This window comes from Pristiophorus japonicus, chromosome 1 (assembly GCF_044704955.1).
Source record: "Pristiophorus japonicus isolate sPriJap1 chromosome 1, sPriJap1.hap1, whole genome shotgun sequence".
In the NCBI taxonomy this organism is placed as follows: domain Eukaryota; kingdom Metazoa; phylum Chordata; class Chondrichthyes; family Pristiophoridae; genus Pristiophorus; species Pristiophorus japonicus.
The window spans coordinates 15507257-15535102 of record NC_091977.1 but is presented as its reverse complement, the minus strand read 5'-3'; the positions used below and the strand labels follow the sequence as shown (position 1 = coordinate 15535102).

General features: G+C 48.2%; 1 protein-coding gene across 1 annotated transcript; it reads left to right on the top strand.

Moving 5' to 3' along the window:
- On the top strand, positions 1-27243 carry tnip2 (TNFAIP3 interacting protein 2). The gene is made up of 6 exons (XM_070877704.1): positions 1-1260; positions 14105-14416; positions 18523-18603; positions 22207-22539; positions 25685-25804; positions 26837-27243. The coding sequence occupies exons 1-6, from the start codon at positions 874-876 to the stop codon at positions 27116-27118; spliced, it is 1515 nt and encodes a 504-aa protein (XP_070733805.1). The 5' UTR covers positions 1-873; the 3' UTR covers positions 27119-27243.
- The last annotated feature ends 603 nt before the right edge of the window (positions 27244-27846 follow it).

The window sequence follows — 27846 nt, the reverse complement described above, 5'->3', positions numbered from 1 at the left end:
TCTTACTTGGGGTGAGAACAGGAAGCGTTGGGACGTCACATGAAGCCCTGCCTATATACTTTCTTCTAGATAGAGGCGTGCGCATTTGTCAAAGCAGTTGTTGTCACCGTGATCGTATTTCTCTTGCAACGGGACTTCACCGGAGCTTTTTTTTGTGCCTTAACGAGAAATCGGTATTCAGAACAAGACGGGCACACGCGAGTCAAGGGAGCAAGGCTGGTGACTATTTTGTGAGCGACAGAGAAAGAAACAAAAAGTACGAGAAAAATCCGAAGAGACAGAGCGAGAGAGAGAGAGAGAGAGAGGGGAATCCCCAGGAGGAAATTCCCTCCTGGATGGAAATACGCCGATTGTGAAATGACACGAAGCGGACGGAATGCATACATTCATTCACTGCCCGAGGACTGGCGTTAACCTCTGCACAGTTCCCCAGTCTTCAGTCTCAGCCCAGAGAGACAATCAGCGTCTTACATACTGTGCCTTCTTAACTTTTAATAGACCCCCAAAAAAAGTGCACTCTGCGCCTTTAGTATACTTATTTTGAAAAGACTGTGAACGCAGGGTCGCTGCTTAGTGATCGGGATATTTTGGGGTAGTAATTTTTTTTTTTAAAAATGACACTTTGTCATGTCTGAATCAAGATTTAGACACATTTTCTTCGATTTAATACTCGCCCTTTAAAGATTGTTGGGTCGGTAATTTACTGAGTATCATATTTTTTTGGCTACATTGTTAATTTGACACAATGTTTAATCAGTATTTCTTCCACTTATTGTATAGCTTTTAATAAGCTTTTTTTTTAAAAAAAGAGGGTGATTTACTGACCTTTTTTTGCATTTAAAACGAATGTAAATCTGGCACTGTTTCTACACCATGTCTGTGGATGATGAGAGTGCAGGGCGGCTTGTGGTGAACTTTAGCCAGTTGCAGGACCTGGTGGACACGCTACAGAAGGATAATCGGGTGCTGACGACCAAGCTCAAGAGCTACAGCACCATCGCCACCTTCTACCACGAGAGCCGGCAGGAGCTGGCCGGCCTGAGGCGGCAGATCGCGCAGAAGGACGGCTTGGCCCGGCAGCTGCAGGCTCGGCTGGCCGCCTACCAGGGCAGCGCCGCCCGCCTGGGAGCCGAGCCCGCGGCCGGCCTGGGACCCGCCGGCTCGCTGCTGGACAGCCTGCTCCAGGAGGTGACCAGAGCCAAGAAGGAGCTGGCCGACTCGGCGCGTGATTGGCAGCGGGAGAAAGACCAGCTCAAAGAGGTAACTACACCGAAAATAAAAGTGACAATTAAATCTGCCTTTGGGAACAGAGGAGGCTGAGGGAAACCTGATTTGAGGTGTGTGGAAATGATGAAACATGGAATACAAGAGTTATATTCAAAAGGGAGTTAGATGTGGCCCTTACGGCTAAAGGGATCAAGGGGAATGGAGAGAAAACAGGAAAGGGGTACTGAGGTGAATGATCAGCCATGATCTTATTGAATGGTGGTGCAGGCTCAAAGGGCCGAATGGCCTGCTCCTGCACCTATTTTCTATGTTTCTATGTTTTTCTACACTTGAACTGTATAAAACACTAGTTAGGCCACAGCTGGAGTACTGCATGCAGTTCTGGTCATCGCATTACAGGAAAGATGTGATTGCACTAGAGAGGGTACAGAGGAGATTTCCGAGCATGTTGCCAGGACTGCAGAATTTTAGCTATGAGGAAAGATTGGATAGGCTGGGCTTGTTTTCTTTGGAACAGAGAGACCTTATGGAAGTGTATAAAATTATGAAAGGTCTAGATTGGATAGGAAGGACTTATTTCTCTTAGCAGAGGGGTCAACAACCAGGAGGCATAGATTTAAAGTACAGGTTGAACCTCCTTTATCCAGCACAACCCCTGGCCCAGCACTATTCCCAGCCGCTCCGACATGAACAAATTGAAGTCCTTCCTCGTTGCCGACTCCCGCAATCGCTGGCCTGACCCCACGATCCACCGCCACCCCCCCCCCCCCCCCCCCCATCCCTCATGATCTTTCTGCTGCACTCCCAGCCCCAAGCCAGCAAGCCCTGATATCCCCTTGATCAGTACCTGTACCATCCAATTTAATGTGACCTCCCCTCGTCTGGAAAAATCCCTTATCCAGAACAGGCCAGGTCCCGGGGTGCCAAATAAGAGAAGTTCAACCTGGGTCTCAGTCGAAGGCTTAGAGGGAAGTTGAGAACTTTTTTCACCCAGGGGGAGGTGGGGATGTGGAACTCACTTCCTGAAAGGGTGGTAGAGGCAGAAACACACATCACATTTTAAAAAGTACTTGGACATGCGCTTGTAACCGACAAGGCTATGGACTAAGAACTGGAAGGTGGGCATAGACTGGGTAGCTCATTGTCTGTGCCGGACGAAAAATTGTGATAAATCTGGTCATTATCATGTTGTTGTTTGTGGGAGCTTGCTATGTGCAAATTGACTACACTTCAAAAGTACTTAATTGGCTGTGAAGCACTTTGGGACACCCTGAGGGAGTGAAAGGCACGATAGAAATGCAAGTCTGTCTTTTTCTGATGGGAAAAACCATGTAGTAATTTTTTTTTTGTATGACCCTTAATCTGGATTACATCTGAATAAGAAGAGCAAATGCACAACTTCTCTTAAGAGGCCTTTAACAAAATAATTTCTGTTTTGGGCCAAGCAATCTCCTTCTGTGCTGTAAATTTCTATGATTTCTGTATTATAATACAGTCTGATTTACAGTTTAAAAAAACCTCGGCTGCTAGTACAAGGAATAATCCTACTTGGGAACAGTGGTGGGAATACGATCCGTAATAGCTTTAAAAAAGGGAAGTGGCTCTCTCTTTGATTAAAAACTAATTAAACGGGTATAGTGAATTGGATTGAGTGGACAGCTGTTTCAGAGAGCTAGCGCAGGGTGGATGGGCCAAATGGCTTTGTTTGGTGGTTTTCACATAACACGGGGGAAAACAGACAAAGTTATGGAATTCGATTCCCTTAAAACACTAGTTTAAAAAATGCTCAAATCTGCCTAAGCGGAATGTACCTCGACTGCTCGAGTAGCTTTGGCTCCTGATGCACAGCCTGAGACTCGGCTGACATTATATCAATGGAAGTTCCTTTCTTCCGTCACTGTAAACCTATAGCCCTGATTACAACACCACACGTGTATATATAGAGAGGTCTCCGCAAATACTTTAAGTAATTAATTGTTTGTGAAGCACTTTGAGATAGTCCTGGGAGTTAAGGTGCTATATAAATGCAACAAAAAAAACACCCACTAATCTCCTTCAGGGAAGGAAATCCTTGTATGACTCCAGTCCCATACTAACGTGGTTGACTCTTAACTGCCCTCTGAAATGGCCTAGCAAGCCACTCAGTTGTACCAAACCGCTACCAGCGATTCAGGAAGACTGCTCACCACCACCACCTTCTGAAGAATGGGGAATAAATGCTGGCCTTGCTAGCGACGCCCACATCCCGAGAAGGAAGAAACAGAAATTAATTTTTTTAAAGGCATCTTTAAAGAGAAGTTGTTGCATTTTCTCTTCCTTATTCAGATGTAAGCCAGATTAAGGTTCAAACGGGCAAAACCATGTAATTTTTTTTTCATCAGAAAAGGACAGGCTTGCATTCATATAGCACCTATCATACCCTCAGGGTGTCGCAAAGCACTCCACAGCCAATGAAGTAGTTTTTGAAGTGTAGTTGCTGTTGTAATGTAGGAAACGCGGCAGTCAATTTTCACACAGCAAGCTCCCACAAACAGCAATGTGACAATGACCCGATAATCTGTTTTTAATGATGTTGATTTGAGGGGTAGATATTGACCCAGGACACCCTGCTCTTCTTCGAAATAGTGCGGTGGGATCTCTGATGCCCACCCGAGAGAGCAGACAGGGCCTCGGTTTAACGTCTCACCCAAAGGAACGGCACCTCCGACAGTGCAGCACTCCTTCGGTACTGGCACGCGGAAGTGCCGGCCTAGATTATGCACTCAGGTCTCTAGAGTGGGACTTGAACCCAGATGCAAGAGAGGTAGCACTGAGTCTTGACTGAACCTTCAATGGGAGCTGATTCCCTTTGTTTATGATTCACTGATGCCTGCGCATAGAATGAGGTTGATAATCCCCGGGGATGTATTTAATTAATAAGCACAGCTACATTTGTAGCCTGGAACCCTTGATGTCAGGGAACCCTATAGATTATATTTCCCTAAATTCAACACTGGGTCCCCCCTCCCCCTCTCCCTGCAACCCCTGGGCCACTTTGCAAGGGAAAGCCCACTGACTGGTCCGTGCGTGCGTCCCACAGGCTTGCACTCGATACTTTCAGGATGTGGAATTGTCCTCGATGGGGGCCAACAAATGAAGGAATAGAATGTACTGGGGAGTATTTTCACATGAAACCCCAAGGGCAATGAAGACATTTTCCTTGTCGTTGTGCTCAGATTGATATCTGTAAAACCCAGCGACGGGTCTGTAAAACTTCCCACTGTGCTCAATGCAAACGACACCCAGCAGCGAGGTGATTGATTCCGTCTTCCCAAACTGCCTTGTGCTTTGGATGGAGCTGAATTACACCAGTGGGACTGGCAGGTACAGAGCTGTCCTTGGTGGTGTTAGTTAGGAGAAGCAATTCCTAGAATCATGCAGCACAGAAGAGGGTCATTCAGCTCATCCGACCTGTGTTGGTCATGCGTTGCGAGCATGTCACAAGAATTGTATCGGCTTAAATCCTATGTTGCCCGCAATGTATTGGCGCTCACGCCCCAAACAAGCTCCGAGATGCCGCAGGCGTTTAACTAGGCTCGGTTCTAATGACGAGAAATTAAATCGCCAGAGGAAAGGATGGGAACAAGGATGGAAAGATAATAGGAGAGTCTAATATTCAGGCCAACAACGTAGAATAATATAGAATTTACAGCACAGAAAGAGGCCATTCAGCCCAACTGGTCCATGCCGGTGTTTATGTTCCACACCAACCTTCTCCTAACCTGCTTCAAATCACCCTATCCTTCTATTCCTTTCTCCCTCATGTGTTTATCAAGCCTCCCCTTAAATGCATCTGTGCTAGTCACCTCAACCACTCCCTGTGGGAGCGAGTTCCACATTCTAACCACTCTCTGGGCAAAGAAGTTTCTTCTGAATTCCATGTTGGATTTATTAGTGATTATTTTATATTGATGGCCCGTAAGTCCGATCTCCCCCACAAGTGGAAACATCATCGCCTCATCTATCAAACCGCTTAATAATTTTAAAGCCCTCTATTAGGTCACCCCTTGTTTTTTCTAGAGAAAAAGAGCCCCAGCCTATTTGAAAAAGGATTGCTTTCCAGGGTAAGGCTGAGGGTGAGACCGTTCCCCGTGGGGAGTGGACAGGAAGAAGAGAGACAGAAAATTGGAGAATTAGCCACCCTGCACCTCCGATCAAAGGCCTAGGAGTGGCTTGTCTGCTTTGTCGGGGGAAATGATGTCGGGCAAAATCATAACCTGCGAGTGAATGATATTCGGGCCATTAGAGCTAATGACTAATCTGAAATGCAGGCACTCATCTTCTGGTAAACACCCATTCATTATTACTTGTTGCCATACTAGTCATACTAACCAGGCTGACCATAAATATCATCATAGCACATTTCCTTGTGTCAAAGCCCATGTCAAGTTTTCTCATAGAAAGAAAGAACAAATTACTTAGCGTCTTTCACAAACTCCGGACGTCTCAAAGCGCTTTGAGGTTCTTTTGATGTGTTGTCACAATTGTAACGTAGGAAATGCGGCAGCCAGTTTGCGCACTGCAAGTTCCCACAAACAGCATTGGGATAATGACCAGATATTCTATTTTATGTCATGCTGGTTGAGAGATAAATAATTGTCCAGGACACTGGGGAGAACTCACCCGCTCTTCTTTGAATAGTGGCCCTGGGTAGATTGACTGGGCAGACGCTGAGAGAATGTCTCAGGATAAGGGGTCAGCCATTTAAGACTGAGATGGTGAGGAATTTCTTCAGTCACAGGGTTGTGAATCTTTGGAATTCTCTATCCCAAAGATGCTGAATAGTATATTCAAGGCTGAGATCGATAGATTTCTGGACTCTAGGGGATTCGAGGGATATGGGGATCGGGCGGGAAAGTGGAGTTGAGGTCGAAGATCAGCCATGATCTTTTAGAATGGCGGAGCAGGCTCGAAGGGCTGTACAGCCTACTCCTAATTCTTATGTTGTGTTTTCTGCCCACCTGTGAGAGCAGACGGGGCCTCGGTTTAATGTCACATCAGAAAGGCAGTACCTCCAACAGCGCAGCACTGCCTCAGTGCTGCATTGAAGCGTCAGCCTAGATTTTGTGCTCAAATCTCTGGAGTGGGAGTTGAACCCACGACCTGCTGATTCGGAGATGAGAGTGCTACCCACTGAGACACAGCAGACCAACCATCTCGCTGCTGGCTAATCATTTGCTTTTTTTTATCCCATTGTGTTCTGAGGGTACCAGTCTTTAGCACTAGGATGCACTTGCTGTGTTCAAATCATCTTTGTTGCTCCACGCACTCTACCCTTCCTCATGGCTTCACGAGTGGTCACTCTAGTCGATCATCTGATGCTGGACATTTTCCTTGCCCAGAATACCTGACGCGCATCAACTCTGCCATCTTTTAAAAAATATTACTAATTCTCAGGATGTGGGCGTCGCTGGCAAGGCCGGCATCTTCGTGCCCATCCCAAATTGCCCTGAAAAGGTGGCGGTGGGCACCTTCTTGAACTGTTAATGATGATGGTTTGGTACAACTGAGTGGCTTGCTCGGACACTTCTGAGGGCAGTTAAGAGTCAACCACGTTGGACATGTTGCAAATATATAGTGATGTGAAAGATAAGAAAGAAATACTTGCACAATCACCGGACGTCCCAAAGCACTTTACAGCCAATGATGTACTTTGTGAAGTGTAGTCACTTGTAATGTAGGAAACATGACAGCAAGCTTCCCACAAACAGCAATGTGATAATGACTAGATAATTTGTTTTTTTTGTGATATTGTTTGAGATAAATATTGGCCTGGGCACCGGGGAGAACTCTTAAGAATATAAGAAATAGGAGCAGGAGTAGGCCATTTGGCCCCTCGAGCCTGCTCCGCCATTCAATAAGATCATGGCTGATCTGATCATGGACTCAGCTCCACTTCCCTGCCCGCTCCCCATAACCTTTTATTCCCTTATCGCTCAAAAATCTGTCTATCTCCACCCTAAATCTATTCAATGACCCAGCCTCCACAGCTCTCTGGGGCAGAGAATTCCACAGATTTACAACCCTCTGAGAGAAGAAATTCCTCCTCATCTCAGTTTTAATGGGCGGCCCCTTATTCTGAGACTATGTCCCCTAGTTTTAGTTTCCCCTATGAGTGGAAATATCCTCTCTGTATTCACCCTGTCGAACCCCCTCATTATCTTATATGTTTCAATAAGATCACCTCTCATTCTTCTGAACTCCAATGTGTATAGGCCCAATCTACTCAACCTATCTTCATAAGTCAACCCCCTCATCTCCAGAATCAACCTAGTGAACCTTCTCTGAACAGCCTCCAATGCAAGTATATCCTTCCTTAAATACAGAGACCAAAACTGTACGCAGTACTCCAGGTGTGGCCTCACCAATACCCTGTACAGTTGTAGCAGGACTCTCTGCTTTTAAACTCTATCCCTTTTGCAATAAAGGCCAACATTCCATTTACCTTCCTGATTACTTGCTGTACCTGCATACTAACTTTTTGTGTCTCATGCACAAGGACCCCCAGGTCCCTCTGTATTGCAGCACTTTGCAATTTTTCTCCATTTAAATTATAATTGGCTTTTCTATTATTTCTGCCAAAGTGGATAACCTCACATTTTCCCACATTATACTCTATCTGCCAAATTTTTGCCCACTCACTTAGCCTGTCTATATCCCTTTGCAGATTTTTTGTGTCCTCCTCACAGTTTACTTTCCCACCCATCTTTGTATCATCAGCAAACTTGGCTACATTACACTCAGTCCCTTCATCCAAGTCATTAATATAGATTGTAAATAGTTGAGGACCCAGCACTGATCCCTGCGGCACCCCACTAGTTACTGTTTGCCAACCGGAAAATGAGCCATTTATCCCAACTCTCTGTTTTCTGTTAGTTAGCCAATCCTCTATCCATGCTAATATATTATCCCCAACCCTGTGAACTTTTATCTTGTGCAATAACCTTTTATGTGGCACCTTATCGAATGTCTTCTGGAAATCCAAATATACCACATCCAGTGGTTCCTCCTTATTCACACTGCTCATTACATCCTCAAAGAACTCCAGCAAATTTGTCAAACATGATTTCCCTTTCATAAAACCATACTGACTCTGCTTGATTTAAATTATGCTTTTCCAAATGTCCCGCTACTGCTTCCTTAATAATGGACTCCAGCATTTTCCCAACAACAGATGTTTGGTTAACTGGTCTACGGTCTATAGTTTCCTGCTTTTTGTCTGCCTCCTTTTTTAAATAGGGGCGTTTCATTTGCGGTTTTCCAATCCGCTGGGACAGCTCCAAAATCCAGGGAATTTTGGTAGATTACAACCAATGCATCTATTATCTCTGCAGATACTTCATTTAAGACCCTAGGATGTAAGCCATCAGGTCCAGGGGACTTGTCCGCCTTTAGTCCCATTATTTTACCGAGTACTACTTCATTAGTGATAGTGATTGCATTAAGTTTCTCCCTTCCTATAGCCCTGTGATTATATCCACTATTGGGATAATTTTAGTGTCTTCTACCGTGAAGACCGATACAAAATATTTGTTCAATGTCTCTGCCATTTCCCTGTTCCCATTATTAATTCCCCAGTCTCATCTTCCAGGGGACCATCAGTTACTTTAGCCATTCTTTTCATTTTTATGTACCTGTAGAAACTCTTTTAAAAGTTTCCCAATCCTCTGGCCTCCCACCAGTCTTGGCCACATTGTATGCCCTTGTTTTCAATTTGATACCATCCCTTATTTCCTTAGTTCGCCATGGATGGTTATCCCTTTTCTTACAGTCTTTCCTTCTCATTGGGATATATTTTTGTTGCGAGTTATGAATTAACTCCTTAAATGTCTGCCACTGCTCATCAACCATCCCATACTTTAATCTATTTTCCCAGTCCACTTTAGCCAACTCTGCCCTCATACCTTTGTAGTCTCTTTTATTTAAGCTTAGGACACTGGTTTGAGATCCAACTTTCTCACCCTCCAACTGAATTTGAAATACAACCACGTTATGGTCACTCATTCCTAGAGGATCCTTTACTAGGAGATCATTTATTAATCCTGTTTCATTACACAGTACCAGATCTAAGAGAGCCTGCTCCCCGGTTGGTTCCGCAACGTACTGTTCAAGGAAACTATCCCGGATATGAACTTTTCCTCAAGGCTACCCTGGCCAATTTGCTTTGTCCAAACAATTTGAAGGTTAAAATTGCCCATGATTATTGCTGTTCCTTTTTTACAAGCCTCCATTATTTCTTGATTTATACTCCCGCAGTACAGCGGGACCTGTGGGTCCTTGTGCATGAAACACAAAAGAATAGTATGCAGGTACAGCAAGTGATCAGGAAGGCCAATGGTATCTTGGCCTTTATTGCAAAGGGGATGGAGTATAAAAGCAGGAAAGATTTGCTACAGCTATACAAGGTTTTGGTGAGACCACACCTGGAATACTGCGTGCAGTTTTGGTTTCCATATTTACGAAAGGATATACTTACTTTGGAGGCAGTTCAGAGAAGGTTCACTAGGTTGATTCCGGGGATGAGGAGGTTGACTTATGAGGAAAGGTTGGGTAGGTTGGGCCTCTACTCATTGGAATTCAGAAGAATGAGAGGTGATCTTATTGAAACGTATAAGATTATGAGGGGGCTTGACAAGGTGGATGCAGAGAGGATGATTCCACTGATGGGGGAGACTAGAACTAGAGGACATGATCTTAGAATAAGGGGCTGCCCATTTAAAACAGGGATGAGGAGAAATTTCTTCCCTGAGGGTTGTAAATCTGTGGAATTTGCTGCCTCAGAGAGCTGTGGAAACTAGGACATTGAATAAATTTAAGACAGAAATAGACAGTTTCTTAAACGATAAGAGGACAAGAGGTTTTGGGGAGCGGGCAGGGAAGTGGAGCTGAGTCCATGATCAGATCAACCATGATCTTATTGAATGGCGGAGCAGGCTCTAGGCCCGTATGGCCTACTCCTGTTCCTATTTCTTATGTTCTTATGTTCAACAGAGTTGCTACTGTTTGGGGGGCCTATAGACTGCGCCCACCAGCGACTTTTCCCCCTTATTATTCCTTATCTCCACCCAAACTGATTCAACATCTTGATCTTCTGAGCCAATATCAATTCTCACTAATGCACTGATCTCATTCTTTATTAACAAAGCTACCCCACCTCATTTTCCTTTCTGTCTGTCCTTCTGAATTGTAAAATACCCCATAATATTTAGTTCCCAGTCCTGGTCACCTTGCAACCACGTCTCTGTAATGGCTATCAGATCGTACCCATTTGTGCCGTCAACTCATCTATTTTGTTACGAATGCTACATGCATTCAGATAAAGAGCTTTTAAATTTGTTTTTTTTACCATTTTTTTCCTGCTTTGACCCCACTTTCTGATTCACCTTTTATGTTTATACATTCTGTCCCTTCCTGTCACGCTCTGGTTTTCATTTCCCCCAGTGCCACCCTGCTCTGTTGCCTTCTCCTTATTCTTTGACTTGTTAAATTTTTGCTCACCTGAATCCCCCACCCACTCCACTAATAAGTTTAAAGCTCTCTCTACAGCCCTAGTTATTTGATTTGCCAGGACCCTGGTCCCACACGGTCTCAGTGGAGCCCGTCCCAACAGCCCGCTTACCCCAGTGTCCCACAAACCAAAACCCATTTCTCCTCTGCTCTTCTTCGAAATAGTGGCCATGAGATCTTTTACGTCCACCTAAGAGAGCAGACGTGGCCTCGGTTTAATGTCTCATCTGAAAGATGGTACCTCCGACAGTGCGGTACTCCCTCAGCACGGCACTGGAGTGTCAGCCGAGATCTATGTGCTCAAGTCTCTGGGGTGGGACTTGAACCCACAACCTTCCGACTCAGGACACGAGGGTGCTGCCCACTGAGCCACAGGCTAACATGTGATATAAAAACAGGAAATGCTGGAAATACTCAGCAGGTAGTAAGGGGAAGTTCGATTAACACAAGAGGGAGAAAGGAATAGAAGGATATGCTGGAGGGATAGGATGGGGCTCAAGTAGAGCATAAACACCGATGTGGACCTGGTTGGCTGAATGGCCTGTTTCAGTGCTGTACATACTATGTAATTGTATGTATTTGCGTTGCTTGTTTTAAATGGTTAAGTAATTTATTTTTGTGGGCAAGAAATGGCTTTGAATTCAGTAGTCTGTCGTGTGTCCGCTTGGCCTGGTACTAGCACTCTCTCTTCCGAGCCAGAAGGTAGTGGGCTCAAGGTCCACTTACCATCTCGAGTAGATCATCTCCAGTGTAGTGCTGAAGGAGTGCTGCACTGTCGGAGGTGCCATCTTTCGGGTGAGACCTTAAACCGAGGCTGGCCTCTCGGGTGGATGCAAAAGATCCCACGGCACTATTTTGAAGCAGGATGTCCTTGCCAATATTTATCCCTTGGCCAACCGCTGTTTGTGGAAGTTTGCTGCCTGCAAATTGACTGCCTCTGTTGGCTCCGAAACTCGAGCAACTACACGTTAGTGGATTGGCTGTGAAGTACTTTGGGGCGTCCTGAGGGTGTGAAATATGTTGTATAAATGCGAGTTCTTTCTTTACCGGCGTAAGTGTTTCCAATCGGAACACATCAAATAACAGGTGCCAGCACTGTCTGTTCACCCTGCCCACAGGTCTTGTGCAAGGTTCTATAAAGTACTGCCGGTAATGAGGGGGTTTCACAGCCAGGGGCAGTTGAATTAACATTCTAGTCAGACAAGAGAAACTATATAACAAGATGATGATGATGATGATAAAAATAGGTTGACTTCCAACAGAGGAATAAGTATCTTGGTTAAATGAATGGGTTACACAGGTTGGAGCAGGAACATTAGACTTGGGACATGTATTTACACAGTGCGATGAGAAGCCAAGGGAAGGGCTTGATGTGGATCAGTGAGTGACGGCTCAGGGTTGCAACAGTGATAATGGCTGAGGTCAGCCTGGAGTTTTGGAAGTTGCTGAATGTGGCATCTGATCAGAACGTCTTCGCACTGGGCTGTCTCACAATAGATCACCCACAATGTGTCACCATGCCATGTGACTTGAACCCACCAACCTCTGACTTGGAGGCGAGTGTGTCGCCCACTGAGCCACGAGTTCACACCTTGCTCCCCAATTAACGCACAGCTCATTTTCTGCGGGTTGCTGACTCTCGCCCAAGTGATGTTGTGGAAAGGGCCACCTTGGCTGCTGCCTTCGGGCATGAGGTCGGGACGAGCGACGCGTTTCATGGTGTTTCCTGAAGTGCCCCTTGTGCAGTGTAGACTGCCCACTTCCTGTGTACAGCACACTCACACATCATATACAGCACCCTCTCAGCATCACCTTCCCCACCTCATATACAGCACCCTCACAAACATTAACTCTGTTTTTCTCTCTTCATAAATATAAGATCGTTACTAATAAATCCAATCGGGAAATAAGGAGAAACCTTTTACCCAGAGAGCAGTTAGTTTGTGGAACTCGCTCCCACAGGGAGTGGTTGAGGCAAATTGCTTGGGGACGCTTTCAGAAAGTAGAGGAGGACAGGAGAGAAAAGGCAATAGACAGAGAGAGGCTGAATGAGGTGAATGGAATGGAAGGAGACTCAATGAGTACAAACTCTAGCCTAGTTGGGCCTTTCAGCCTGTTTCTGTGCTGTATATTCTATGATTCTATGAATTAAGGGCCCCGCCACAGGCCAATGCTCAGGAAAGCAGCAAAGCAATGGAGATCTACGCTCCCAAAGGGAGAACGGGGAAATTACATTGGTTAACAAATCACAAGGGTTTGAGCCAAAGGAGGAAAACGCCAATGCTGACACGGGATTCAAAGTTTTGTTACGACAATGAGTGAAAAAAGAAAGACTTGCATTTATATAGCGCCTTTCACAAACTCAGGATATCTCAAAGAGCTTTACAACCAATGAAGTACTTTTGGAGTGTAGTCACTGTTGTAATGTGGGAAACACGGCAGCCAATTTGTGCACAGCAAGATCCCACAAACAGCAATGTGATAATGAGCAGATCATGTATTTTTTGTTATGTTGAATGAGGGATAAATACTGGTCAGGACACCGGGGATAACTCCCCTTGCTCTTCTTCGAATAGTGCCACGGGATCTTTTACATCCACCTGAGAGAATAGACAGGGACTGGGTTTAATATCTCATCCGAAAGACGGCACCTCCGACAGTGCAACACTCCCTCAGCACTGCACTGGAGTGTCAGCCTAGATTTAGGTGCTCAAGTCCCTGGAGTGGGACTCGAACCCACAACCTTCTGACTCAGATACAAGAGTGCTGCCCGCTGAGCCACACGGGTGGATGTTAAACGATATTCAAAAACTATGTTCAGTAGGTTGATTCCTGAGATGAAGGGGTTGACTTATGAAGGAAGGTTGAGCAGGTTGGACCTATATTCATTGGAGTTTAGAAGAATGAGAGATGACTTTATTGAAACATATAAGGTGCTGAGGGGATGCAGAGAGGATGTTTCCCTTTGTGGGGGAATCGAGAACTAGGGGGCATAGTTTCAGAATAAAGGGGCCGCCCATTTAAAACTCAGATGAGGAGGAATGTCTTCTCTCAGAGGGTTGTAAACCTGTGGAATTCTCTGCCCCAGAGAGCTGTGGAGGCTGGGTCATTGAATATATTTAAGGCGGAGATGGACAGATTTTTGAGCGATAAGGGAGTCGAGGGTTATGGGGAGCGGGCGGGGAAGTGGAGCTGAGTCCATGATCAGATCAGCCATGATCTTACTGAATGGCGGAGCAGGCTCGAGGGGCTAAATGGCCTACTCCTGCTCCTATTTCTTATGTTCTTATATTAATTGGTTTCTTCTTGCCCCCCCCCCCGCCCCCCGCAGGATCTGCAGACGGTTGAGCTGCGGCTGAGGGAGAAGGAGCACGAGGTGGAGCAGATGGTTGGAAGCTCGCAGCACCAGAAGGACGGGGAGATCGCCAGGCTGCGGCGGGCGCTGGGGGAGAAGGACCGGCTCCACGCCACCCGGGAGCTGTGGTGCCGCTCGCTGGCGGACGAGGCCGAGCAGCTGCAGCTCCGGCTGGCCGGCACCGCCGACATGTGCCAGCAGCTGGCGCGGCAGCTGGAGGAGCAGCGGGCCCGGGGCGCGGGGCACGGGACGGAGCAGGAGCCCATTCCCCCGGAGCAGGGCGCTGAGGTACTGACGCTGTCGATTCCACCCTGGGCTGGTTCCGATCGCCCAAAGCGGGAGGCCGGGGAGGGAATGTGCCCGCTTGCTTGGGATGTGAAAGATAATTGTTTGGGATGTGAAAGATAAGGGAGCCGAGGGTTATGGGGAGCGGGCAGGGAAGTGGAGTTGAGTCCATGATCAGATCAGCCATGATTGTATTAAATGGCGGAGCAGGCTCGAGGGGCCATATGGCCTACTCCTGCTCCTATTTCTTATAGCCTTGTAAAACAAGATATTCTCTTGGAGAAGCCAGTTGAAAGTTCAGGAACTGTATCTGATTTTCTGAGCCACTACTCTAAGTAGAGTAGTTGAGTGATGTTCATCATTGAGGCATCACCTCAGATTCTTTGGGTGCTAATAGATTGCAGCATTCATCTAAGAAAGATAAGGGTGTTGACATGAGGAAAGGCTGAGTAGGTTGGGCCTCTACTCATTGGAATTCAGAAGAATGAGAGATGATCTTATCGAAACGTATAAGATTATGAGGGGGCTTGACAAGGTGGATGCAGAGAGGATGTTTCCACTGATGGGGGAGACTAGAACTAGGGGGCATAATCTTAGAATAAGGGGCCGCCCATTTAAAACTGAGATGAGGAGAAATTTCTTCTGAGGGTTGTAAATCTGTGGAATTCACTGCCTCAGAGAGCTGTGGCAGCTGGAACATTGAATACATTTAAGACAGAAATAGGCAGCTGCTTAACTGATAAGGGGATAAGGGGTTATGTAGAGCAGGCGGGGTAGTGGACCTGAGTCCATGATCAGATCAGCCATGATCTAAATAAATAGCGGAGCAGGCTCGAGGGGCCGTATGGCCTACTCCTGCTCCTATTTCTTATGTTCTTATGAATGTCCCCAATTGCTTGGGATGTGGGCAATGACTATAGCCCTGAGAAGGTGATGGTGGGACTCCTTTGCCATCGCCATTTGTCATATTTACAGCTGATTGGCCAGCTAGGTCACTTCAGAGGGCACTAAGGGTCAACTCGCACCAAGTCCCACGCACCCATCACCCCTGTACTCGCTGACCTACATTGACTCTCGGTCCAGCAGTGCCTCGATTTCAAAATTCTCATCCTTGTTTTCAAATCCCTCCATGGCCCCATCCTTCCTTATCTCCTCCAGCCCCACAACCCTCCAAGATCTCTGCCCTCCTCCAATTCCGGCCTCTTGAGCATCCCTGACTTTAATCGCTTCACCATCAGCGGCCGTGCCTTCAGCTGCCATGGCCCCAAGCTCTGGAATTCCCTCCCTAACCCTCTCTGCCTCTCTACCTCTCTCTCTCTCTCTCCCTTTCAACATGCCTCGTTCCTGTCCTAATAACGCCGTGTGGTACGGTGTCAAATTTTTCTTTCATAATGCACCTGTGAAGTACCTTGGGACGTTTTACAAAGTTAAAGGTGCTATATAAATGCAAGTTGTCGATGTAGGAATAGGAGTAGGCGTCTACTTCTGCTTTTTTCCAAAATTAGATAATTGTAGATAGGCGCTTTGGTCAGAGAGTGTGAAATGCAGAAATTCCCCAGACCCACAGACTGTCTGACCTCACAGCCCAGACCCACGGATTGTCTGACCCCACAGCCCCCAGACACTGCCCAGACCCACAGACTGTCTGACCCCACAGCCCTGACCCACAGACTGTCTGACCCCACAGCCCCCAGACAAGGCCCAGACCCACAGACTGTCTGACCCCACAGCCCCCAGACACAGCCCAGACCCACGGACTGTCTGACCCCACAGCCCCCAGACACAGCCCAGACCCACGGACTGTCTGACCCCACAGCCCCCAGACACAGCCCAGACCCACAGACTGTCTGACCTCACATCCCGCAAGAACCTCATCCCAAAACAGTCACACACCACCTACACGTCTCCTGAATTTTGAGCTATTTGGCCTCGGAGCACTCCTTGCAAGTTTTGAAAGGGTGAGTTATCGAGCTACGAAAGATTGACCTCGCAAATCTGCTCCCGAGGGAGAGAGTTGAAATTTCCCGAGAGAAGTGGTGGGAGATTTATATCCAGCGAGCTGCGGTCGGAGGTTTGTCTCGTGATGTGAAGTGCAGACTTTCCCCGTCCTCAATCTTGACCTGATTTGATTAATGTTGGGACTTTCCAGCAACAGGAAGAAAAAAGGTTAGACAAAGATAGCTGTAAATGTACTATGTATTGTAACCTTCCTGGTGACATGGCTTTGATCACGTTTGTCTTCCACTACTTTCAACTGAATTTGTTCTTTAACAAGAACTTTTTTTCTCTTTCGAATTTGCGACAAGTTTAATTGTAACTATATGGTGTCAGTATTTCTAGATGTTTGTGGAATAATACAGCACAGAAGGAGACCATTTGGCCCATCGTGCCTGTACCGGCTCTTTGAAAGAGCGATCCCATTAGTCCCACTCCCTGCTCTTTTCCCATAGCGCTACAATTGTTTCACCTTCAACTATTTATCCAATTCTCTTTTGAATGTTATTATTAAATCTGCTTCCACCGCCCTAAGAGTATTGCAGCTCACATCAACTCACTGCGCTAAAAACAAACCTGCTCATGTTGCCTCTGGTTCTTTTGCCAATGGCCTTTTATCTGTGTCCTCTGGTTACTCACTCTCCTATCAGTGGGAACTGTTTCTCATTTATTCTATCAAAACCCCTCATGATTTTGAACACCTCTATCAAATCTCCTCTTAACCTTCTCTGCTCAGCTGGAGTACTGCGTGCAGTTCTGGTCACCAGAACTGTGATTGCACTAGAGAGGGTACAGAGGAGATTTACGAGGACGTTGCCTGAACTGGAGAATTTTCGCTGTGAGGAAAGATTGGATAGGCTGGGTTTGTTTTCTTTGGAACAGAGGAGGCTGAGGGGATAACTCATTGAGGTGTATAAAATTATGAAGGAACTGGAGAGAATGGATAGGAAGGACCTATTTCCTTTAGCAGAGGGGTCAACAACCAGGGGACATAGATTTAAAGTAATTGGTAGGAGGTTTAGAGAGGATTTGCTCGGAAATTTAGTGAGGTCTGGAACTCACTGCCTGAAAGGGTGGTAGAGGCAGAAACCCTCACCACATTTAAAAAGTACTTAGATAGGCACTTGAAGTGCCGTAACCTGCAGGACTACGGACCAAGAGCTGGAAAGTGGGATTAGGCTGGATAGCTCTTTGTTGGCCGGCGCGGACACGATGGACCGAAATGGCCTCCTTCCGTGTTGTAAATTTCTATGATTCTGTGATCTGCTGCTGAAGCCCTCATCCACGCCGTTGTTACCTTTAGACTTGACTATTCCAACGCACTCCTGACTGGCTCCCACATTCTACCCTACGTAAACTTGAGGTGAAGCAAAACTTGGCTGCCTGTGTCCTAACCCGCACCAAATTCCACTCACCCATCACCCCTGTGCTCGCTGACCTACATTGGGTCCTGGTTAAGCAACGGCTCGATTTCAAAATTCTCATCCTTGATTTCAAATCCCTCCATGGCCTTTGTAATCTCCTCCAGCCTCACAACACCCTGAGATGTCTGTGCTCCATTAATTCTGCCCTCCTGAGCATCCCCGATTATATTCGCTCAACCATTGGTGGCCGTGCCTTCTGTTGCCTAGGCCCCAAGCTCAGGAACTCACTCCCTAAACCTCTCTACTTCTGTTTCCTCCTTCAAGACGCTCCTTAAAACCGACCTCTTTGACCAAGCTTTTGGTCACCTGCCCTAATTTCCGCTTGTGCGGCTCGGTGTCAAATCTTTTGTCTTGGATTACTCCTGTGAAATACCTTGGGATGTTTTACTACTTTAAAGGGGCTACATAAACACAACGTTGTTGTTGCTTAATTTATTTTCTCCCAGGTGCTGCTCCCAGCAGTGACCTGGAGATTGGTCTTTAACTCCTGGAGCTCCCCCCCCCACCCCGGCAATCCTGGAGGGTTGGTGACGATCCCTAGCTACCTCACTCGCAAATCGTTTGCCACGAGCACGGGCCGTGAGAAAGCAGCTTGTTCCCACGACAACGTCCGCGCTTAGCCCCAAGCTCAAGACCTGCTTCTGCTATAGTACGAACAAAGGCCTCACAACATGACCTTGCTCTCAACAGCGGCTTCAGGCGGATTCACCCGAGACCAATGCATGCAAACTGCTGGAGGAGAACCAGACGCTGAAACAGAAAGTCGTTTATGTAAGTAGGTTGAATGTGTTCCCTTCACCCTGTGCAAAATGGTGCCTGTATCTTCTCTTGGTTTAAAATTCTCATCCTCGTTTTCAAATCGCCCTATGGCTTTTCCTCTCCCTATCTCTGTAATCTCCATCAGCCCCACAACCTTTAACTCCTGGGTACTTGTGATGAAACACAAAAGGATAGTATGCAGGTACAGCAAGTGATCAGGAAGGCCAATGGTATCTTGGCCTTTATTGCAAAGAGGATGGAGTATAAAAGCAAGGAAGTCTTGCTACAGCTATACAGGGTATTGGTGAGGCCACACCTGGAATACTGCGCGCAGTTTTGGTTTCCATATTTACGAAAGGATATACTTGCTTTGGAGGCAGTTCAGAGAAGGTTCACAAGGTTGATTCCCGAGATGAGGGGGCTGACTTATGAGGAAAGGTTGAGTAGGTTGGGCCTCTACTTATTGGAATTCAGAAGAATGAGAGGTGATCTTATCGAAACGTATAAGATTATGAGGGGGCTTGACAGGATGGATGCAGAGAGGATGTTTCCACTGATGGGGTAGACTAAAACTAGAGGGCATGATCTTAGAATAAGAGGCCGCCCATTTAAAACTGAGATGAGGAGAAATTTCTTCTCTGAGGGTTGTGGATCTGTGGAATTCGCTGCCTCAGAGAGCTGTGGAAGCTGGGACGTTGAATAAATTTAAGACAGAAATAGATAGTTTCATAAACGATAAGAGGTTATGGGGAGCGGGTAGGGAAGTGGAGCTGAGTCCATGATCAGATCAGCCATGATCTTATTGAATGGTGGAGCAGGCTCAAGGGGCCGTATGGTCTACTCCTGTTCCTATTTCTTATGTTCTTGTGTTAACCCTCCGCGATCTCTGCGCGCCTCCAATTCTGGCCTCTTGTGCATCCCTGATTTTAATCATCCCATCATTGGCCACCGAGGCCCCAAGCTCAGGAAATCCCTCCCTAAACCTCTCCATCTCTCTCCTCCTCTCTCCTCTTTCAAGGCACCCCTTAAAACCTACCTCTTTTAACCAAGCTTTTGGTCTCCTGCCCCAATATCTCCTTATGTGGCTCACTGTCACATTTTATTTTCTAATCGCTCTTGTGGAACTATTTTACTACATTAAAGGCGCTCGATAAATGCTGTGGAGTGGAGCTGAAAATTAGCTACTACACGCACTTAAAGCTCCCGAGCCTTTGAGTGATCTTCACACTTGGGGACTTGGACTGCTTGCCAATTAGGAATGTCGACCAATAGCCACAGACTTTTCCAAAACATCCGGGCTCCCCGATGGTTTTAAGCTCCTGGCAGCATTGCCGCGGTGTTAGTGATTCGTTATCGCCACTTTGCGCCAGGCAGTACTCGCACGATGACTCTCTGCTGCATGCATCCAAACGTTGCTGTTTATTCATTCGTGGGATGTGGCCGTCGTTGGCAAGGCCAGCATTTATTGCCCTTCCCTAATTGCCCTCGAGGAGGTGGTGGTGAACTTGACCCGCTGCAGTCCGTGTGGTGAAGGTATTCCCACAGTGCTGTTAGGGAGGGAGTTCCAGGATTTTGACCCAGCGACGATGAAGGAACGGCCGATATATTTCCAAGTCAGGATGGTGTGTGACTTGGAGGGGAATTTGCAGGTGATGATGTTCCCACGCGCCTGCTGCCCTTGTCCTTCTAGGTGGTAGAGGTCGCGGGTTTGGGAGGTGCTGTAGTGTAGTGGACCAGTGATCCTGAGGCCTGGAATCCTAAGGGGTTGTCTTATATCCAGGAGTAGGCCATACAGCCCCTCAAGCCTGCTCCGCCATTCAATAAGATCATGGCTGATCTGATCTTGGCCTCAGCTCCACTTCCCTGCCCGCTCCCCATAACCCTCGACTCCCTTATCGTTCAAGAATCTGTCTATTTCCACCTTCAATACAGTCAATGACCCAGCCTCCACAGTTCTCTGGGGCAGAGAATTCCACAGATTCACAACCCTCTGGGAGAAAAAAATTAATCCTCATCTCCATTTTAAATGGGCGACCCCTTATTCTCAAAATATAGCCCCTAGTTCTGGATTCCTCCACAAGCGGAAACATCCTCTCTGCATCTACCCTGTCAAGCCCCCTCAGAATCTTCTATGTTTCAATAAGCTCACTTCTCATTCATCTGAACTACAATGAGTAGAGGCCCAACCTGCTTAACCTTTTCTCATAAGTCAACCCCCTCATCTCAGGAATCAACCTAGTGAACCTCTCTGAACTGCCTCCAAAGCAAGTTAATCCCTCCTGTTTTGCTACGTTAAAGGCGCTGTATAAACAAACGTTGTTGTTAAATAAGGAGACCAAAACTGTACGCAGTACTCTAGGTGTGGTCTCTGTACAGTTGTAGCGAGACTTCCGCACAGGGCTTGACAGGGTAGACGCTGGGAGGATGTTTCCCCTGGCTGGAGAGTCTAGAACCAGGGGTCACAGTCTCAGGATAAAGGGGCTGAGATGAGGAGAAATTTCTTCACTCAGAGGGTGGTGAATCTTTAGAATTCGCTACCCCAGAGGGTTGTGGAGGCTCGGTCTTTGAGTATATTCAAGATGGAGATCGATAGATTTTTGAATATTAAGGGAGTCAAAGGATACAGGGATAGTGCAGGAAAGTGGAGTTGAGGTAGAAGATCCGACATGACCTCATTGAATGGCGGAAAAGGCTCAAAATCGATAGATATAGATCTCTCTCTTTAGCAACCCCTCAGAGTCGAAGATGACTTACTTCCACACTAAAAATGAGTTCTCGGGTGACCAATGAGTCCAATGCGGGACCTACAGTCTCTGTCACAGGAGGGGCAGATGGTGGTTGAAGGGACGGGTGGGTGAGGTGCTTGGGTTGCCGTGTGCTCCTTCCGCTGTTTGCGCTTGGCTGCCGCGTGCTCCCGGTGAAGAGACTCGAGGTGTTTGGCGCATTCCCGGATGCTTCTCCTCCACCTTGAGTGGAGTTGGGCCAGGGATTCCCATGTGTAGATATACTTGGATTTATATAGCCCCTTACACGACCACCGGAAGTCTCAAAGCGCTTTACAGCCAATGAAATACTTTTTGGAGTGTGGTCACTGTTGTAAAGGCCTACTCCTGCTCCTAATTCTTAGGTTCTTTAATACTCTATCCCCCCCCACCCTTGCAATAAAGGCCAATATTCCATTTGCCGTCCTAATTACTTGCTGTCATCATCATCATCACAGGCAGTCCCTCGAAATCGAGGAAGACTTGCTTCCACTGTAAAAGTGAGTTCTCCGGTGACTGTACAGTCCAATACGGGAATTACAGTCTCTGTCACAGGTGGGACAGACAGTGGTTGGGGGAAAGGGTGGGTGGGGGAGTCTGGTTTGCCGCACGCTCCTTCCGCTGCCTGCGCTTGATTTCTGCATGCTCTCGGCGACGAGACTCGAGGTGCTCAGCGCCCTCCCGGGTGCTCTTCCTCCACTTAGGGCGGTCTTTGGGCCAGGGGCTCCCAGGTGCCGGTGGGGATGTTGCACTTTATCGAGGAGGCTTTGAGGGTTGTCCTGGAAAACATGGACCTGCACGCTAACTTTTTGTGCACTCTTTTTTTTGTTTGTTTTTAAAATGCCCCGCGCAGGTGGAAGACCTCAACGCCAAGTGGCAGAACTACGACGTCAGCCGCGAGGAGTACGTGAAGAGGCTTCACCAGCAGCTGAAGGAGCTGAGGTCGCGGGCGGAGCAGCCGACGGGATTCGGCCTCCCCCAGGCCGGCGCGGACATCCTGCGGCAGGAGATCCTGCGGCTCAACCGGCTGCTGGAGGAGAAGATGAAGGACTGCGGCCGCCTGGCGGGCTACAGGGACGGGCTGGAGCAGGCGAGGGCGGCGGCGCAGCAACTCCGCGAGGAGCTGGAGGCCGCGAGGGTGGCAGGGGGGGCCGTCAGAGAGAGGATGCAGATGCTGGAGCAACAGGTACGTGAAGGCAAAACAAAAAGACACTTGTGTTTCTGGAGCGGCCTTTTCACAACCTCAGGACGACCCAAAGCGCTTTGCACCCAACAAGGCCCTTTTTTTTGGGGGGGGGGGGGAAGTGGAGCCACCGTTGTAAATTAGGATCAGCAGCAGCCAATGTGCGCACAGCAAGATCCCACAAACAGAAATGTGATATTGGCCGGGGCATCTTCAAAGATTTGTGTACATACACGCTCAGGTCTCTCGCTCTATCTTTCTCTCTGTTCCGACTTAGCTTATATTGCCTCTCCTCATTCTTCCGACAAAAATACATAGAATCATAGAAATTTACAGCAGGGAAGGAGGCCATTTCGGCTCCTTCGTGTCCACGCCGGTCGACAAAGAGCTATCCAGCCTAATCCCACTTTCCAGCTCTAGGTCTGTAGCCCTGCACGTTACAGCACTTCAAGTGCACATCCAAGTACTTTTAAAATGTGGTGAGGGTTTCTGCCTCTACCACCCTTTCAGGCAGTGAGTTCCAGACCTCCACAACCCTCTGGGTGAAAAAGATTCTCCTCAGATTTTCTCTAAACCTCCCCCCCCCCAAATTACTTTAAATCTATGACCCCTGGTTGTTGATCCCTCTGCTAAGGGAAATGGGTCTTTCCCATCCACTCTATCCAGGCCCCTCATAGTTTTATACACCTCCCATAAGATTTTCCCTCAGCCTCTTGTGTTCCAAAGCAAATGAACCCAGCCCATTCAATCGTTCCTCATAGCTAAAATTCTCCAGTCCAGGCAACATCCTCGGAAATCTCCTCTGTGCCCTCTCTAGTGCAATCACATCTTTCCTGTAATGTGGTGACCAGAACTGCACGCAGTACTCCAGCTGTGGCCTAACTAGTGTTTTATACAGTTCAAGCATAACCTCTTTGTTCTTGTATTCTATGCCTTGGCTAATAAAGGCAAGTATTCCGTATGCCTTCTTAACCACCTTATCTACCTGGCCTGCTACCTTCAGGGATCTGTGGACCTGCACTCCCAGGTCCCTTTGTTCCTCTACACTTCTCAGTGTCCGAGCATTTAATGTGTATTCCTTTTCCTAGTTAGCCCTCCCCACGTTTAAAAAAAATCCACGCACAGGCATCTTCCACCCTTCAATATATAGTGTGGGACCTGGAATGTCAGGTCCCTCATTGAAACACCTGTGAACTCGCCCCTTTTTGGAGTGGAAGCAAGTCATCCTTGATACGAGGGACCGCTTAAGAAGACCTCATACTTCTCGGATTGAATTCCATTTGCCAATGCCCTGCCCACCTGACCAGTACATTGATATCTTCCTGCAGTCCGCTGCTTTCTTCATCATTATCAACCACACAGCCGGTTTTTGTATCATCTGCAAACTTCTAAATCATACCCCGCTACATCTCTGCATTAAATTTCATTTGCCATGAGACTGCCCATTTCACCAGTCTATGTCCTTCTGATGTCTGTTCCTATCCTTCTCACTGTTTGCTGCATTGCCGAGTTTCGCGTCACCTGCAAATGTTGAAATTGTGCCCTGTGTACCCACGTCCAGAGAGAACTGCAGAGAGGGGCGTGATGACCTATGAACCTGTGGAGAAGGCTGCCGAGGAAAGGCCATTGCACTCATCGAGCGCACCACTCTCAGTTGCTGATGCAGCTTCCACGCCCCCCCCCCCTCCCCCCCGCCCTGCTCCCTCGCCCCTCCCTCGCTCTCGCTCCCGCCCCGCCCCGCCCTGCTCCCTCGCCCCTCCCTCGCTCTCGCTCCCGCCCCGCCCCGCCCTGCTCCCTCGCCCCTCCCTCGCTCTCGCTCCCGCCCCGCCCAGCCCCCCCCCCCACCCTCGCTCTCGCTCCCGCCCCCTGTCCCCACCCTCGCTCGCCCACTCCGCCCCCACTCATCACACAATCTCCTGGGGGAGGCAACCAAAAATAATAGTGGGCATTTCAGGAAAACCTCGGGGTAAATTCTTCTCCGACTCACCGAGGCCAGGCTCCAGGCGGGGATGGCTGTGCGTGACACATCGCGGTCACAGCCAGCTGGTGATTAGAAATGTCCTCGATCAGGAACTTGGCAAGTTCCCTATTGTTTTAAAAAAAGGACTGAAGTGACTCACCACACATCTTGGCACTTTGATCCAATGACTTCTCTGCGCAAGGGAATACACCCTGCCATTGAAACTCAGCAATTCCCCAGTTACTCTGGACATGCTCTCCACCACCCCACCTCCAGCCTTCCCCTTCCATCTCGGCCAGTAAAGAAAGACTTGAAAGAACTTGCATTTATATAGCACCTCAGGACGTCCCAAAGCGTTTTTACAGCCAATGACGTGCTTTTGAAGTGTAGTCACGGTTGTAATGTAGGGAACGCGGCAGCCAATTTGAGCACAGCAAGCTCCCACACACAGCAATGTGATAATGACCAGATAATCTGTTTTTGTTGATTGGCCTACTCCTGCTCCTATTTCTTATGTTCTTATGAATGTCCCCAATTGCTTGGGATGTGGGCAATGCTTATAGCCCCGAGAAGGTGATGGTGGTGGGATTCCTTTGCCATCGCCATTTGTCATATTTACAGCTGAGTGGTCAGCGAGGTCACTTCTGAGGGCACTAAGGGTCAACTGGCACCAAGTCCCACTCACCCATCGCCCCTGTGCTCGCTGACCTACATTGGCTCCCGGTCCAGCAGTGCCTCGATTTCAAAATTCTCATCCTTGTTTTCAAATCCCTCCATGGCCTCGCCCCTCCCATTCTCTGTAACCTCCTTCAGTCTCAACCCCACAGAGATAGCTGTACTTCTCTAATTCTGCCCTTCTGAGCATGCCTGATTATAATCACTCAACCATCGGTGGCCGTGCCTTCAGCTGCCTGGGCCCCAATTTCTGGAACTCCGCTCCTCTACACCTCTCTCCTCCTTCAAGACACTCCTTAAAACCTACCTCTTTGACCAAGCTTGTGGTCACCTGCCCTAATTTCTTTTTATCTGGCTCAGTATCAAATTAATTTGTTTTGTCTTATAACACTCCTTGGGACGTTTTACTACGTTAAAAGTGCTATATAACTGCCAGCGGTTGTTGCCTCCCTTAGACCTACCCCGGAAAATCTGTAAACAATCTCTTAAACCAATTTGCGTTGTTGGTTGTAGGTCCTGGTGTATAAGGACGATTTCAAGTCGGAGCGGGAAGACCGAGAACGAGCTCAAAGCAGGATTCAGGAGCTGGAGGAAGAATTGGCCAGTCTGAGGCTGCAGTTGCCAAGGAAACAGGTAAAAATGGGAGGCGGTGGAGATGTCAGTGACAGGGCAGAAGTGCAGCCCTCTGTACTGTGGCTGGGCACACACTTGCTTCCGAGTCAAGTCCCACTCCAGATCCTTGAGCCCCATAATTCAGGCCGACACTCCCAGTGCGGTGCTGAGGGAGTGCCACGCTGTCAGAGGTGCCATCTTTCAAATGAGACGTCAAACTGAGGCCTTGTCTGCCCTCTCTCGAGGACGTAAAATATTACCATTGCAAAGAAGAGCAGGGGAGTTCTGCCCGCTGTCGTGGGCCAATATTTATCTCTCACCTAACATCCCTAAAACAGATCGCCTGGTCATGTATTTCATTGCTATTTGTGGGAGCTTGCTGTGCGCAAATTGGCAGCCGCGTTTCCTACAGTGACCGCACTTCAACAAAAAAAAGTACTGGCTGCTAAGTGCTTTGGGATGTCGTGAAAGGCGCTATATAAATGCAAGATCTTTCTTTTAATACTGCCTTGCCGGTGTTGCCTTCATCCCAACGACTGTAATACAAGAAAACCCCGCTGTTTGTGGGATCTTGCTGTGCCTTTGCATTTTGGCTGCAGCGACAAAATTCAATCTCTTTGAGAAGTTTGAGAGAGAAAGAAAGACCTGCATTTTTCTTTGAGGCAGTCCCTTGGAGTCGAGGATGACTTGCTTCCACATTAATACGAGTTCTCGGGTGACTGATGAGTCCAATGTGGGACCTACAGTCTCTGTCACACCTGGGGCAGACGGTGGGTGGAGGGACGGGTGGGTGGGGTGCTTGGCTTGCCGTGCGCTCCTTCCGCTGTTTGCGCTTGACTTCCGCATGCTCCCGGTGAAGAGACTCGGTATTCGGTGCCTTCCCGCATTTATATAGTGCCTTTCACCACCTCCGGAGGTCCCAAAGGGTGTTGCAGCCAATCAAGGGCTTGTTTTGAAGTGTAGGCACTGCTGTAACGTAGAGGTGTCGGGGGATGTTGTGGAAAGGCCGAGTCAAGTCGCCGAACCGGCAATAATTGCGCCCTTGCTTTGCAGGAGCACCGGGACCCAGCTGGCCGTCTCCACGGCAACGCGAAGGCCCACTACCGAGAGCCGGAAATGGCGGAGCCGTTGCTCGGTAACGGCACGGAGCCGCCCTCGACGCACCGGGGGAGCAGCTCTCCATCGCCGGAGACCCCCCGGCCCATCTTGCCGGGCAGCAGCCCGGGGCCCGAGCCGAGGCAGCAAGGATTTCTGCAGTGCCCCAAGTGCATGAGGCTGTTCAACGACGAGGTCAGCAACGAGTGTCTGCGGCACATCTCCGAGTGCTGCCAGTGACCCCGACCGACTCTCGGGGGACGGGGAGGGGTGAAACGACACTGTCCGTCGCCAGCAAACCCCACGTACGGCCAGGGGCCCCCACAGGCTCACAGCAACCAGCGCACGGCTTGGACCGACAAAACTTTGCAGAGGGGGTATGGGGGTGGGGGGGGGGAGAGCTACGTTAAAACAAGACTGTTCCCAGGTACGACGGAGACAGAGTGCGTACACCGGCACTCCAGTCCAGTGCTGAGGGAGCACTGCCCCGTCACACTTGCTGCCTTTCGGAGGAGACGTTAAACCGAGGCCCCGTCTGCTCTCTCGGGTCGACGTAAAAGATCCCGCGGCCACTGTTTCGAAGAAGAGCAGGGGAGTTCTCCCAGGTGTCCTGGGCCAGTACTTATCCCTCAATCAACATCAGTTAAAAACAGATGATCTGGCCATTAACACACTGCTGTTCGTGGGATCTTGCTGTGCGCAAATTGGCTGCCGCGTTTCCCACATTACAACAGTGACTGCACTTCAAAAAGTACTTCACAGGCTGGAAAACGCTTTGGGACATCCTGAGGTTGTGAAAGGCTCCGTATAAATGCAAAGTCATTTTGCAGGTTGTGTTGCAAGATGTTTAAAAAAAAAACACTGGCCTTAAACAATCCCCACAAAGGAAAAGTAAAATCCAACGCTCAATCATTGTAGTTACACAGTTGTTGGAGCCAAGAACACAAAGCAAGGCATAGCACGAGTAC